The 16,962-nt window shown below is 46.0% G+C and overlaps 1 protein-coding gene across 1 annotated transcript in view; it reads right to left on the reverse strand.

The window, feature by feature from the left end:
• LOC113113511 (X-linked interleukin-1 receptor accessory protein-like 2) overlaps positions 1-16,962 on the reverse strand; it is a 201,463-nt gene that overhangs the window by 17,430 nt on the left and 167,071 nt on the right. Inside the window, exon 6 of the mRNA XM_026279735.1 lies at positions 12,948-13,022. Coding sequence (XP_026135520.1) covers positions 12,948-13,022 — 75 coding nt within the window. The remainder of the gene's footprint in view (positions 1-12,947; positions 13,023-16,962) is intronic.

The following is a 16,962-nucleotide window of genomic DNA, read 5'->3' on the forward strand; positions in this document are numbered from 1 at the left end:
ATTGGGCTACCGCTGTATGAAGGACTGACAGTTCATCCTTCTCCACCTTCAAAGCCATTCTCCAAACTTTCTGCAAAGTGTTCGAACACCCAGATGAGGGGAGAGCCGCGGGTGACCGTTTATTAAAGCTGACTCAAGGAAGGAGGTCGGCAGCTGAGTATGCCCTGTCATTTCACACTCTTGCACCCCAGACTGTGTGGATTGAGGACACATTAAAGCTCTTTTAAACACGTCCACCATGTGAGGTTAGTGCTGAAATGCCTTATCCAGTACCAACTCTACACCAAGGCTGAGAAATGCGAGTTCCATCAAACCAGCACTTCTTTCCTCAAGGAAATTATCAGTCAGGAGGGAGTAGCCGTGGATGAGAAAAAAGACAAAGCAGTGTTGGATTGGCCACACCCTCAGACGGTGAAGGAGTTACAACATTTCCTGGGGTTTGCAAACTTCTACAGATTAATTATTAGGAAATTCAGATCAGTCACTGCCCCTCTGACTACCATGACTAAATGACACAAAAACAGACTGAGTTGGTCCCAAGAGTCTCTCCTAGCCTTCGACGAACTAAAGACTCTGTAAACCACTGCCCCGATCCTCCGACATCCAGACCCAGAATGCCCATTCATTCTGGAGGTCGATTAACTCCTGATCATGAAACTAGCACTGGATAAATGGTGGCATTGGCTGGAGGGAACAACTTGCCCATTCACTGTCTTAACCGATCACAAGAACCTGGAATATCTACATTCAGCTAAATGTCTCAATCTCAGACAGGCCAGGTGGGCACTTTTCTTCACAAGATTTTGATTCAAGATTTTGTTTCAAGATTTTGTCACATACAGGCCAGGTACAAAGAACACCAAGGCTGACACTCTCTTTGCCAGTCTGACAAAAGCGTTCGACTCCCTAATAACGACTCTATCCTTCTTGAGAATCTTCTTATGACACTGGTCCAGAGGCATATCATGACGGAGATCGAACATCTGAACCTCCAGGATCCTACAACAACAACTACTCTCACAAGTTCATGGTACACCCAGTTCAGGTCACCCTGGAATCACTGCCACAGTACTCTTGCTAAAGAATCAAACTGCCACAGTACTCTTGCTAAAGAATCAATACTGGTGGTCCACTAAGCTGGCCGACACCACTAGATTCATCCATGACTGTATCACCTGTCACATACCCAAAACACCCAGACATCTTCCAGCCAGTCTGCTGAATCCTCTGCCTATGCCACTATGACCTTGGTCTCACATCTGCATTGACTTTATCACCGACTTGCCCAATTCCCAAGGTAACACCACCATACTCACAATCACAGATCGATATCTCTATGGTCTACCTGAGGACAACATGTCGGATCGAGGACCCCAAAGTTTGACCTCCAGAGTTTGGTCTGTCATCTTCCAGAAACGTTAAGGTCAGTCTTAAAAATAGGGTTACCACCCTCAATACAACGGGCAAACTGAACGTCAGAATCAGGAGGTGATCTGATTCCACAGGTCATACTGTCAGCAACATCAAGCAGACTGGAGCAGATATTTATTCTGGGCAGTATTCGCACAAAACTCACAAACCAGCGACCGACATGACCCCGATCAAATGCATTCTGGGTTTTCAACCACCATTGTTTCCCTGGTCTGGTGAACCCACCGACCTACCCTCAGTCACAGACTGGTTGCAACACAGCAGAGAGGTCTGGGTTCGAGCTCATACTCACCTACTTCATGCTGTCAGATGACAGGAGCAGCAAGCCAATCAACATCGACGTCTCTGTCTAGAATACACCCCGGGCCAATGGGTATGGCCTTCAACCAAGGATCTCCGTGTCATGATCCTGGTTCCCTTTCCCCTTTTCCCCTCCCCTCTCTGATGCTTTTTCTTCTCTTCTCCTACTTTGCACTAATCTTTCTTCTCTCGTTAATCTCCTTCAGCTGCTCCTCATTGCGCTACTCTTTGCGCTTGGCTTCCCGCACCTGTTTCCTCTTCTCCTTTGATTAACACTCCTACTTTCCCTTTCCTCCCTACCTGCCTTGCCAGATTATTCCCCTAAAATACGCTTAACTGGTATGTCTTATCCCCTGTCGTTTGTTCCAGTCTTAGTCCTGTTTGTTCGGGGTGCTGTGAGTGTGGGCCTGGAAGTTTAGCCGCTGCTCGACTCCTGACCTGCCGATCTCTCTCTCTCTACTGTGAGGTTGCGGAGCTGTCCACCGTACTCAATCCGCTGGGGCGGCCGGTGGCTTTTGCTTTCTCCTTTTGAACAAGGACGAGTTTTGGTTCCAGTTTTTCCCTTTGGGATTTTTTCTGTTTGCATTCCCTATTATTCTCAAGCTCCTGTGTTTGATCATTAAAGACAATATTTGCTCCGCGAATTGCTCTCTCTGGTCCTCTTTCCACACGACAGAATAATCTGGCCAACTATGGACCCAGCAAGAGAGCATCCGATACAGACGGCCGTCGAGATCCAGGGAGTTATGCTGGGTAAACACGAGGAGGAATTATCGGCCGCCAGACAGGCCGTGGAGACGCTGGCGGCTCAGGTGACGGATCTGGCTAAACAACTCCACCAGTGTAGCCTCAATCCGCCAGCCCTGTCCGGATCAGTTCACTCCACGGAGCCTCGCATTAACAACCCGCCGTGCTATTCCGGTGAGCCCACCCAGTGCCGTTCTTTTTTAATCCAATGCGAGGTTGTGTTTTCCCTCCAGCCGTCAACCTATTCTGGAGACAGGGCCAGGATCGCCTACGTTATCTCTCTCCTCTCCGGACGGGCTCGCCAGTGGGGAACGGCAGTCTGGGAGTCAAGGGCCGTGTGTGTCGAGCGTTTTTCCCTCTTCAAGGAGGAGATGATCCGTGTCTTCGACCGGTCTGTCTACGGGGAGGAGGCCTCCCGCCTCTTGTCTTCTCTGCGCTAGGGTAAGCGCTCAGTTACAGACTTTTCTATCGAGTTCCGCACTCTGGCAACCTCCTGTGGCTGGAATGAACCGGCGCTGCTCGCTCGTTTTCTGGAGGGGCTCCACGGGGGTATAAGGGATGAGATATTGTCCAGGGAGGTCCCTACTCGCCTGGATGCACTGATCGACTTGGCCTTACGCATCGAGAAGCGTTTTGACCAGCGCCGCCGCGTTCGGGGTCTGGAGTCCGCCCTACTGGCTCCTCCGCCCGCCGATCCCCTGGCACTTCCCTCCTCTGAACCTGAGGCCATGCAACTGGGCGGCATCCGCATTTCCGCTGCAGAGCGAGAGCGAAGAGTGGTCAATCGACTCTGCATGTATTGCGCTTCACCTGCGCATTTTGTCGCCGTGTGCCCGTTAAAAGACAGAGCTCGTCAGTGAGGGGAGGGCTTCTGGCGAGCGCAACCACTCTAGTCTCTCCTCCTAACTCCTGCACCACCTTCTTGATCCATCTTCGCTGGCCTGGCTCCTCTGCCTCCTGCAGGGCTCTGATCGACTCTGGGGCCGAGGGCAATTTCGTGGATGAGTCATGGGCTCGTGCGCAAGGTATTCCCCTGATGGAGTTAGATGCACCCTCTCCCCTATTTGCTCTAGATGGAAGCTCTCTCCCGAGGGTTAACCATGAGACTCCACCCTTAACACTAACTATCTCCGGTAACCACCGTGAGACCATATCCTTTTTAACTTTTCATTCTCCTTATTTCCCAGTAGTTTTAGGGCATCCCTGGCTAATACTTCATAATCCCCAGATTAACTGGATAAGGGGTACCATCCTCTCTTGGAATGTGTCTTGTCATGTCAACTGTTTAACCTCTGCCATTCCTCCTGTGTCCTCTGTCTCTGTGTTTCAGGAAGATCCAGGTGATTTGTCTGGGGTGCCGGAGGAGTATCACGATCTGCGGATGGTTTTCAGCCGTTCGCGGGCCGCTTCTCTCCCCCCTCACCGTCCCTATGACTGTAGCATCGACCTTCTCCCGGGCACTACGCCACCTCGTGGTAGACTGTATTCCCTGTCGAGGCTAGAACGCGAAGCTCTTGAAAAATATCTATCGGAGTCCCTGGACGCAGGTACCATAGTTCCCTCATCCTCTCCCGCGGGCGCCGGGTTCTTCTTCGTTAAGAAGAAGGATGGTTCCTTGCGCCCCTGTATAGACTATCGGGGCCTTAACGAGATAACTATTAAGAACCGTTATCCATTACCCCTCATGTCATCGGCCTTTGAGGTCTTGCAGGGCGCCAAATTCTTCACGAAGTTGGACCTTCGCAACGCCTATCACTTAATTCGCATAAAGGAGGGGGATGAATGGAAGACCGCGTTTAACACGCCCCTTGGGCACTTTGAGTATCGCGTTCTCCCGTTCGGCCTTGTAAACGCCCCCGCGGTCTTTCAGGCGTTGGTAAATGATGTTCTTAGAGACATGCTAAATATATTTGTTTTCGTCTATCTTGATGACATTCTTATCTTCTCGCCCTCCCTCCAGGTGCACGTCCAGCAGGTTCGCCGCGTTCTTCAGAGGCTTCTCGAGAATAGGCTGTTCGTCAAGGCGGAGAAATGCTGCTTTCACGCGCGCTCGGTCACCTTTTTGGGATCGGTCATTTCAGGGGAGGGCATTAGCATGGACCCCGCTAAGGTTAAGGCGGTTATTGACTGGCCAGTTCCTGATTCTCGCGTCGCCTTGCAGCGTTTCTTGGGATTCACCAATTTTTACCGTCGCTTCATTTGCAACTACAGTCAGGTCGCAGCGCCCCTAACCGCCCTTACCTCTGTCAAGTCCAGTTTTGAATGGACCGAGTCCGCCCAGTGCGCTTTTGACCGCCTGAAGACCCTTTTCACGTCCGCTCCCATCCTAATGACCCCTGACCCCTCCAAACAGTTCATAGTCGAGGTTGACGCGTCCGAAGTAGGCGTTGGAGCTATACTCTCCCAGCGATCTGCCTCCGATGGTCAGATTCACCCCGCGCTTATTTCTCGCACCGACTAACTCCCTCCGAGCGTAATTACGACGTGGGTAATCGTGAACTACTCGCTATCCGCCTCGCGCTAAGTGAATGGCGTCAGTGGCTAGAAGGTTCCTGCGTTCCTTTCTTGGTATGGACGGATCACAGGAATCTCGAATATATTCGTTCTGCGAGGAGGATGAGTGCCCGTCAGGCTCGTTGGGCATTATTTTTCACCCGTTTCGACTTTTCTATTTCCTACCGACCCGGCTCGAAGAACGTCAAGCCTGACGCTCTGTCCCGCCTCTTCGATTCCTCAGAGTGCTCCGAGTCACGCGTTCCCGTTATCCCCGAGGGGCGTGTGATTGGTGCGGCCATCTGGGGAATCGAGAGACTAGTCAAACGAGCTCTTTCTCACTCCGCCACTCCCCGTCGATGCCCCTCCAATCTTCTTTTCGTCCCTGCATCCGTCCGTCCGGCTGTCCTCCAGTGGGCTCATACGTCCAAATTAGCTGCCCATCCCGGCGTTAGGGGCACCCTGGCTTCCATAGGCCAACGGTTCTGGTGGCCCTCCCGCGAACGGGACACTCGTAGTTTTGTAGCCGCCTGCGCGGTGTGCGCGCAGACGAAATCTGGGAACTCCCCTCCGGCCGGCCTTCTTAGACCCCTCCCCATTCCCTCACGCCCTTGGTCCCATATCGCCCTTGATTTCATTTCGGGTCTTCCCCCGTCGGCTGGAAATACCGTTATCCTCACTGTCATCGACCGCTTCTCTAAAGCAGCGCATTTTATTCCTCTACCCAAACTCCCCTCCGCCAAGGAGACCGCCCAGACTGTCGTTGAGAATGTTTTTAAGCTACATGGTCTACCTTCTGATGTTGTCTCTGATAGAGGTCCACAATTCGCTTCGCAGTTCTGGAAGGAATTCTGCCGTTTAATCGGTGCATCCGCTAGCCTCTCGTCCGGTTTCCATCCTCAGACTAATGGTCAGGCCGAACGAGCCAATCAGACCATCGGCCGCATATTACGTAGTCTTGCGTTTCGCAACCCAGCATCATGGTCTGAACAGCTCCCTTGGGCTGAATATGCTCATAATTCGCTCCCGTCCTCGGCCACTGGGCTATCCCCTTTTCAAGCTAGTCTCGGTTATCAGCCACCCCTGTTCTCGTGCAAGGACTCGGAGTCCAACGTCCCGTCGGCTCAGGCGTTCGTTCAGCGCTGTAAGCGTACCTGGAGGAGGGTCAGATCCGCTCTTTGCCGTTTTAGAGACCGGACCCTACTTATCGCTAATCGCCGCCGAGTCAAGAGCCCTAGATATATTTGCGGTCAAAGGGTTTGGCTGTCTACTCTTAACCTGCCCCTCCAGTCGATCTCACGCAAATTGACCCCTCGTTTCGTTGGGCCGTTTCGAGTTTCTAAGATTATTAGTCCTGTCGCGGTCCGCCTCCAACTCCCTCCCAATCTCCGTCGTGTCCATCCTGTTTTTCATGTGTCTTGCATTAAACCGGTTATCCGCGCCCCACCCCGGTCTTCCACCCCCCCCGTTCAGATTGAGGGATCCCCTGTCTACAGGGTTCGTAGATTATTGGACGTCCGCCGCCGGGGTCGGGGTCGACAGTACCTAGTGGACTGGGAGGGTTATGGTCCCGAGGAGAGAAGTTGGATCCCCTCCCGGGACGTTCTGGACCGTTCGCTTATTGATGATTTCCTCCGCTCCCGCCAGGCTTCCCCCTTGGGAGCGCCAGGAGGCGCTCGTTGAGGCGGGGGCACTGTCATGATCCTGGTTCCCTTTCCCCTTTTCCCCTCCCCTCTCTGATGCTTTTTCTTCTCTTCTCCTACTTTGCACTAATCTTTCTTCTCTCGTTAATCTCCTTCAGCTGCTCCTCATTGCGCTACTCTTTGCGCTTGGCTTCCCGCACCTGTTTCCTCTTCTCCTTTGATTAACACTCCTACTTTCCCTTTCCTCCCTACCTGCCTTGCCAGATTATTCCCCTAAAATACGCTTAACTGGTATGTCTTATCCCCTGTCGTTTGTCCCAGTCTTAGTCCTGTTTGTTCGGGGTGCTGTGAGTGTGGGCCTGGAAGTTTAGCCGCTGCTCGTCTCCTGACCTGCCGTTCTCTCTCTCTCTACTGTGAGGTTGCGGAGCTGTCCACCGTACTCAATCCGCCGGGGCGGCCGGTGGCTTTTGCTTTCTCCTTTTGAACAAGGACGAGTTTTGGTTCCAGTTTTTCCCTTTGGGATTTTTTCTGTTTGCATTCCCTATTATTCTCAAGCTCCTGTGTTTGATCATTAAAGACAATATTTGCTCCGCGAATTGCTCTCTCTGGTCCTCTTTCCACACGACACTCCGCCTCCAGCTACCATATAGAAATCTCAGCCCCAGGTATGTGAGTCCCTTCAAAATTTCTAGACAAATAACTCCAGTGTCATTCCATTTAGAACTGCCCTCTAATTATATCATCTTTCCTATTTTCCATGTTTCAGTCCTGAAACTCGCTGGTGGTCCGAGAGGAGAGTTGGAGGGGAGATCCAGTCCACAGACCCCCCGCCTATCCTGGTTGATGGCGAGGAGGCATATCAAGTGCATGAATTGCTGGTTTCCAGACGTTGGGGCGGCACCCTTCAGTATTTGGTCGATTGGGAGGGATACAGCCCGGAAGAACGATCCTGTGTAAGCTCTAAGGATATCATTGACCCGACTCTCATGGAAGAGTTTCACAGGTCGCATCTGGAGAATCGGCCCCTGCCGACTATGTGAAAGACCCCAGCGTCACCCACTTCCTCACGACAGGAGCCGCTCGCAGGGGAGGGGCTCTGTTACAGAGGATGCTCCTGTACCACCTCCTCCTCACCACCAGAGGGAACCATCCACTGAAAATGAACTAACTCTGATTTGGACTCCATTACCCATCATCCCTCATACCTGGGACTGATCACTCACACCACACCTGACTACAATCACACCTCATCACTCTCCACACCTGCACCTCATTTACATGCCCACATACACATAAGCAGTCATTAAACGCTCAGTCACTGCGAAGTCTTGATTTGCCCCGGCTGTCTTTTCTGAGCATTATTACCTGTGTTTGTTTTCTAGTGTATTAACCTTGGACTGTTTCTTGATTCCCTTATTGTTATCTGCCTGCCCCAACTCGGATTGCCTTCTCTGTCTGCTGCCTGCCCTGATCTGTCGCCTGGTTAAGGTTCTGTCCAAGCCTTGTCTCCATTGTTCTGCTTTGCCGGTATCTGACCCTGTATTGTCTGACTATTCTCAATAAAGCTGGATCTAATTGGATTTAATGCATTCTGATGTGTGACCACACTAATAGCTTTTTTTAAGGTGTATGACTATGTTATTCATTTTCAATGTTTGTGTGAAGGTCAGAACGTCTCCAGATCTACAGAGGCCTTTTATGCTTTAAGATAAACTGATCTACTGAAAACAAAGAGACAGAATTAATAGCAGTGAATAGTGTGGTATTTGATCTGACACAGTGTGGTTCTTAAGAACATGTCAGACTATAGTCCAGTTCTGAAAAAGTTGTTAATGTTATTGATTTGAAAATTTTCTCTGAGCTCATCTCATACACTTTATCACTTTATTATGTCTCCGTTTGTAACATTATGGGTCTGAGTGCACAAGAACAACAACATTAACCACAAATATGAACAAACACAATGTGCATTGTCTCACTTTATTCAATAATAAGTGAAGTGCATGTTTGTTTGAATGGTGTCAGTTTGAAGTGAGTGTATCTGTTTGACATAAGTGTCTGACTGATGGCAAACAGGAGCAGTGCTTGAGAAACTTGCTTTTAAAATTTTATTTTGCCCCCTCTCCCAGGGGGCATCCGTCTAGCACCTCCACTGCCAAAGGAAACCCAAGGGGTCAATCAAATATTTGTATTGAATTGTTTGAGGGATATGTGTTTAAAGGAATACTTCATCCAACAATGAAAGTCATCAGCTGGTCTGCCTATGACAGCCAGCGGAGGGCACTCTTCCCAGGATCTTCAGTTCCCTTCACCCTTGCACAGATTATCATGCTTCACTGCCTTCAGCTGTTTGTCATTTTTAGCTTATCCTGATATATACCATGTTCACTGAGCATTGCACTGTGTTTTTGTCACTCTGTCTTCTGTGTGTGTTTTTTGCTGGTGTTATCTTCTGGGTGACCTTGTTCTTGTGCTTTTTTTCTTTTGCCCTGTTTTTGGATCTTTGTCTGGATTACTAATTAAAGCTACACTTGGAAATTATATGTAGTCCCAGAGTGTTCGGTGACATCCACAGGTCATCCAAGACCACCGTGAGTTTGGTTCTTCATCAGATTTGGAGAAATGTGGCATTTCATCAGTTTCATCAATTAATGGATGCTGTCAGAATGAGAGTCCAGTCTTATTTTTGATTATAAACTCATATTTTAGCTGAAAGTAACAGTTAAAAAATGTCTTAATGCTGGATTTGTTTAATCTTTTGTCTTCTCCAGATGTTAACTGATGGACTGGAGTGCTGTGGATTATTGTGATATTTTATCAGCTGTTTGGACTCTCATTCTGACGGCACCCATTCACTGCTGAGCATCCTTTGATGAGACACTGATGCAATGCTACATTTCTACAAACCTGAGGAAGAAACAAGCTCATCCTAATCTTGGATGATGGACTGAGAGTGAGTGCATTCTCATGTTTAGGTGAAATACTCCTTTAATTCTGTGCACATGCTGGCACGAATCATATCTGGAATCATATCTAGGAGGGACTGCAAGTAAAGAGCAGAGCAGAATCAACACCCTAGCAAACAACCAGAACAACCTACAGCAGCAACAAAACACATTTACTTAGCTATCTAAACGGGGATATTCCATAGCGATGGAAAATATGATTAAGTAGATGCACGCTCACACACACACACACACACACACACAGCCTCTGAACACTTAAGCAATACCCTGACAGCACCAGAAACACTCCAGCATCGTGCCGCTGCGTTCAGCACTTACATTATCCACGGAAAAGCCAACAATTGCTTTGTGTTATTTGGTTTGGTTTGGAAATGGCAAAGTTCACCTCCAGGCTCTCAGAAGTTGTGAGCATGTGGTCAGGTGTATGGAGTCGGTCAGTCCATCTGTGCTGTGAGGACAGGTGATGTGGGGCTCTGGACGGCTGCTGTGACCCGAGGTGAGCATCACTGTCATGAGCAGGTGGCAGAATGTGAGAGGAGAGAGACACTGCTCAAAGAACAGGCCTGGACCTCCTGAACTGACTTACAGCAATCAACAGGCCACACGTGACTAGTTTTACTATGCACTTTTCTTTTTCATCTGATTTTGGGTCAAATCTTTGACGTGGCAGTCGGATCAAACAGCGATCAGATTGGCAGAATGATTGGTTACAGTTCATCAGCTGCAGTCATTACTCCAGGTCTTCTCTACAGAAACTCAGGTCATCTCTTGCGTGCTCTTGGTCTTTGAAGCAGATGCTTCCCTACTCCTGTAAATGTCACTAGGACAGAATATGTACATATAATTTCATTGTGTAACAGACACTTCTGACCGATGCTTTAATTGCACCGCCAGCAAATGGACTTCTTGTGGAGCGCCTGCAGATCTCTAGAGCTAAAAGATTGTCTGGCATCAGTTCACTAACTGAGAAATAGTTGACATTTCAAGGACTCAAAGTCCATTTCCTGAGCTGTCAGCGCGTGTAGTAATGCCTTATAATTTAGCGGGAGCTGACAGATTAAATATGAGAAAATCTCCAGCTATTTTGCTCCTGACAACAGCCCGAGGTCGGACGAGGAGCGTCACAAACGCATCCAGACAGGAGTAAACACTTTGAAAAGAAAGAGGGGGAGTTTGACAGGAACAGAGATGTGTGTGTGTGTGTTATAAATGTGCTGGACTAATTGTGTTAGAGGAGTACAGTAACACGCTGCAGAGCTCCAATCAGCAGTTAGTGTTAAACCGCACACTTTTATTTGATAGTCCACTTTAGACATTCTGCTCTCTAAGTAACTTTACAACTACATGTCAGCTAATTCTCAGTCATTTGCAGCTACATGTTTACTAACTCTCAGAGTAGACTGTTAGGCTGGGTTTAGTAGAATAAATTGAGATATACTCCCAAAGTTTCTGGTAGTATGTAGTCTGCCTCAGATCTATTATAAAGCAGCACAGTGCTGGACTCACGGGTCATATTTATTCAACAGGGCAAATAAATCATTAGTTAATCCTGACAGTAGTATTTACTGCCAAAGAGCGTTGCGTTGTGTGTAAATCTGGCCCATAATGCCTTAAAACACCATCTAGACAGCTCACTGTGATCTGGAGCTGAAAACTTGTGAATATTTAGCCATTGTTTATCAGATATAGCTCTTTTACATGGGAAGCTTACACTGTTTCAGTGTGTGTCTGCATTTTGTTGTGTTTTGCACAACTGAGGGAAAAAAGGCAAGAAATATTGGGTTCTGCTGCGCTAGTAGCTTGTTACTGATACAACTCTGACGTGAATGAGTTCAAAGAGATGGGTTCATTAAACATTAACTGAAACTCATTCAAGAGCTATTTATCAGATGAATGCAAATGTAATGTTGGCAATATTTTCTTTCCTTCCAAACTGCTTGGTTTGCTGCTTCTGTTGGCCCAGCAGAGATCTCACCGGAACATGGAAAATATTACTTTCAATCATTAATATTAATAAAATGCATTTTACAGCACCAGAGACTATTTCCAGTTCCATAATTACATTCCCACATTCGCAGCGTCCTCTCCTAATTGTCCATTTGCTAAGCACTGCTCAACATGTAGGGCAAGTAAACCAGCAGCAGCAGCTGGGTGTTAATGACAGATGTTTACATGCTGCTGACCCAAGTACAGCACATTCACCCCTTTCTCACAGTCGTGGCTCTCTATATATACGGTATATATTTCCATCAGAGGGTAGGATGGTAAAACCACCCCAGAAATGATGTCTTGAAAGCAGTGAAGACGCTTTCATCCCTCCTTCACCAGCTCCTGACTGAATCAGAGGAGAAAACTGTGGTTTATTTGATTACGGCTGACATCAGACTTCTGATGAAGAGCCTGTGTGCTAATAGCAGGATGTCAGATTATTGGTTTATTACACTACGAGGCCGTTGAAAGCTTGAATCTGATTGGCTGATGAACATTCTGAGGTGTGCAATTATTTTCTGTGAAACACATGGAGATAGTAGTTCCAGGCATCTCTCCTGACCGCGTTACAGTTCATATCACTTCTCATAGTTTACTGTGATAACGGTCACACAGTTTGCACAGAAAGTGTCAGTTAGTGTATATAGTGTAGCATCTTAAAGACTACACATGACATTTCTCACTAGCGATGTAATAATAGCACTGTTTAGAGACGTTAGACCAATTCACACAAGCTCTCTCTCTCTCTCTCTCTCTCTCTCTCTCTCTCTCTCTCTTCCTTTCCCTCTCTCTGTGTGTCTCTTTCGCTCTTTTTCTAATAACTTTATTAATAACTTCATTATAATCAACGGCCCAAGGCTCCAATGCCAGCTCTAAAATTAAGTTATGGAACTAGCAAAAGAGGCACTGGATGAGATGCAGAAGAAATCCTACTCACAATAGCATTTTAAGTACAAAAACTGGATGAATCCCTTTAAATATATCTTCTGATCGATGTCTTGAGGTTTGGGACCCGTGGTATAAGTGGAATAATTTACTCCAGGCCATTGAATAATTAGAAAAATATTGCACACCACCTCGGGTTTGCATTATTTTTCTAATAATTCAATGCCCGGAGACAATTATTCCTTCCTTAAACACATATATCTGCTATAAGTTCAGGAGCACACTAGCATAAAGCTGCCAGAGATGGACGACATGCTTCAAAACCCTCATGTTGATTTCATGCACTCTTTCACTCCAGGACATGAGCATGTTAGCATTTTTATTCTGCCAAGTTCATCACGCACGACTGCAGCAGAACACTTCTATGAAAGACAAGGGCACGTGTTGTGTGTGTGTGTGTGTGTGTGTGTGTGTGTGTGAGCGTGGGACTCACCGAGCTGGACGTCTATGACACTGGCCTGTCTCTCTGATGGGAACAGCACTTTCGGTGGTCTGGTCGTAAGAAGAGCTGCAAACAATAAACACACATTAGCAATACTGCACTGAATGAAACATTCATCTCAAAACTGCTTCATCTTTGCTGTCTGGCCATTTAAAAGACATTCACACAGATACTTTTTCCCAAAGCAATTTTCCATCTTATTTACATCATACAGGTAAAGTTTATAATTGTTCCTTGTCAGTTTAGGCCTCAGTGTCCATCTCTACCTTCTCTAGTGTGATTCTCTCAGCATGTGTCCGTGTGCAGCTAACACAGCTACTAAACAGGGTCCGTACTGTGAATGTGAAGTCTCCAAGACTTCTTCTGTTCTGTGATGTACATCTGAGTGTAACAACAGTTAAAACACATGGGACTAGCTTCTGTGCTGTTGTTGATTCTATCTGTTAACAAACCATTAAATACAACTTTTGCCTTAACAAACTGCTTACTCGCTGCTTATTAATAGTTAGTGAGGTAGCTGTTAAGTTTATGTACTGGGCAGGATTAGGGAAGTTGAATATGCTCATGCAGACTATGTGCTTTATAAACACTAATAAACAGCCAAATATGTTATTAATACACAGTAAGTTAATAGTGAGAATTAGTCCCTATCCTAAAGTGTTTACTTGCTGTTTGCTGACAAACACAGAGGCGTTCTGTCAGTGATGCAGATATCCAGAGCTGATGGAGCTCACACACTCCTCTGACTGAAGAAATGAGTGCTCTCAGACGTGCAGAAGTGTGTGTGTGTGTGTGTGAAAGAGTCTAATGCAAAATGAAACAGAAACACATTACATTCTTCAAAGATTCGATGAACAAAACTACTCATTGTATAAGAAAGTATGTAGTGTTATCAGACAACTGTCAATAATGCTTAAAGATGATGATGAACCTGATGTCTCCAGTTTCTTCTCCTCTCTCTGCATTCGTACAGTGTCTCTGGAGCAATGTAATTAATAACAATGATGCAGAATCCACTGCACTATTTCGTTTGCTGTCTCTGAATGTTTCATGGCTAAAATACTTTTTAAAAGCTCCATTTATGAACAAATAAACAGGGTTGGGAGAATTAAGTCCTCGTGATTGTTGGAGAGTAACTGGCTCTGCTGGGTAGAATAAATATTTAGCCCAGATCTCAGCAGCAAGCTGCCATCTTTTCTCCTGTTCCAGCTGTAGGTAAAACCAGTCTAACTGAATGTCTTGGTCTAGATATAAAGCAGCTAACCTGACCTCAGGGGTGACACGAGAGCGACGGACGGGTACGAGCAGAGTCTCTATGAGCACAGCACTCTTTGAGACACTAACAGACAAGCAACAGTACTAAAGCACACTAAAGAGAAATCCTTCGTTAAGTATTTTCAGAGTCAGAATCAATTGCGTGTCCTGTCCGAGGTGTTTGATAAGTACACCATTTAACCTGATTACATCATAGCATTAAATACACTGCGCCCAAAATCCATATCCAGCAACACTTCATGACAGGGATCACATACTCACTATTGACTAAGAGTTTTTCCCTCAGTAAACTCCTAATCTGCTGCTTATTAATAGTTAACAAGGTAGTTGTTAAGTGTAGGTGTGTTGGCATTGGTTAAGGGATATAGAATAAGATCATGCAGAATAATGCATTAATATGTGCCTAAGCAGTAATAATAAACCGCCAGTTGTCATGGAATGGTAGTCTCAAACAGTAGCCCAACGAAGGAGAACATTCAGGAGGTTACTTCAGATATAAAACAAGGTCTCAGGACTCTCAGCTTTCAGCAGATCACTAATAAATACCGTATTGTGGCTCTTTAAAGACAGATTACTGTATTGACTCAGTTAAAGTGGCATGTGAACCAATCATCTCTTCATATTTACTCGAAGCGTCAAATGAACATGAATAAACATCAGAATGTATTTCAACCGGCAAATTGAACATGTTTGGATTACATTTATAATGTATTTTTTAAAATTAAAAATACATTATAAAGTGTAATTATCTATAAAGGGAGAAAACAGAGGCAGATTCTGCAGCAACAGCACCTTTTACTCACACGATGATTCAATGTTAATATTCTAATGTTCTATATTCAAAGACTGATTATGAAATCATTAATTACATTATAAAATACACTTCATGGGCTTAATCTTAATTTATTTACCAATGCTTTGCTGCTTATTTGAGTTTTGCTGGTTTGGTTTGGATTTGCTGAAGTGAGTGTTGAGTTTGCTTCGCCGTACAAATCTCTTCTTATAGCTCGTGTTGCACTGAATTTGCATTTCTTTTTCCACTTCATGCATATTTGTTACTTTCAGTGTGAATAGATCATTCATGTGCAGACTGCATCTCACTGTACTTTCTGTTTAAATAGTTCATACTAAACAAAGAGTGAGAAGGAAGATGGATTCCACTCGAAGCGAAAGCAAACCCAGTTTGAAGAGGTGTTAGTGTTTGCTTTGGTAATGTGCCGACATTTAATGCTGCTTAACTACAGGAAAATGTTAATCAGTCGTCCTCAGGCAGAGCTTAAAAGAGAGTTTAAAGATCTATAAGTCTTTGCCTGCAGTTTGAAAAAGAGAGAAAAACATTTTCTCTCTACTGATAGTAGTTATATTCATACACAAGACTAACTATTGATCTGTGCTTCAGGTCTGCAGGAAGTGCATGGAGGATCTAGAAAAGATGTCCCAGCAGTGACAGTGGATCTGTGTCTCTCATTCTCAAACGAGCCCCAGCTGTCCTCAGGGTCCAGATCCATCCTGACACCTGACCCAGCGCATCTGGACCCATCACTTTCCCTCCGCACGCGAGGACATCGTGTCCCTTCACACTTTCATCACTTCTCCTTCAGTATAACTCTTCCACTCGGACCAACTTTACATTTCCACGCTTTCCGTGACACAGACATCATGAAAACACCTACCAGTAGTGAGATTAATTGATTTATATTGCTGTACAAATAAACAGCTTCATGAATCCAACATTAAAGCAACTGCTAATAATAACATACAGGACACATTTTCTTAATGTATATTAAGTGGATGACTTCTCATTATGAAGTTATTGCCCTTCACATGATCCATTAAACACTTTATGCATAATTTTTTTTTTTACATGGATTTCAGTACAGAACAGAAGTGTGTGGAAATGAGGCCAATCGAGAGTCACATCACCGCACTAATCCAGTTATTGTAGTGTGGAGTTAGTGAGGCGGACATGAAAACAAAGCAGTGCTGGTGAAGATCCACAGTTTCTCAGAAGTTGTGTTGCTTTTCTCCGCTTTGCCTTGGGGGGAGCGTCTCTCACCCACTCTGCACCCTTCTGCTGCCCTTCACAGGCTCTCTCTCTCTCTCTCTCTCTCTCTGCTATATCCTTCTGAAGCTAAGATGGCAATACCTGAGTCATTACTAGCTTACCATGATCTTCACTTCAGAATACTGCTCTGGATCAAAAGTGATTCCTTCAGAAGGATGTAGTAACACTGGAGTCATTCATTCTTACAATAGCTAATGAAATCCTAATCCTAAAGCAGAGAATCTTCCAACCATTCATAGTAGTTTGAGATATTTAAAATAAAACTGAGGTAGAACTCATACTGTTCTAAATAAATAAATCACTGCATAGTTCCCTTTCAAGGGAACTTCGAACTGCGTCCTCTAGCGGTCGCTGTGGGGAACACCTAGTCGTGACCCATGTCTGAAGCATACATTGAAAAAACAAAAGTGTGTTTGCCGGTGACAGCCCCTGACTCTCTCTTCTTCGTCTTCACTGACTATTCTATTTGAAACGTGCATCTGAAAGAACTGGTAAGATCGATCTTTCCCTGTCTATCATGGCGACTAGAAAAGTGTTTAGACAGTGCGTGCATCTGTGTCAAAGATATTTGACACCCGATGACACACAGAATCTTTGCATCATTTGTTTGGGTGAAGAGCACGCATTAAATGTCTTTGAGGGGCAATCTGCATGCATTGCAAGTGT

This window comes from Carassius auratus, chromosome 14 (assembly GCF_003368295.1).
Source record: "Carassius auratus strain Wakin chromosome 14, ASM336829v1, whole genome shotgun sequence".
Classification (NCBI taxonomy): domain Eukaryota; kingdom Metazoa; phylum Chordata; class Actinopteri; order Cypriniformes; family Cyprinidae; genus Carassius; species Carassius auratus.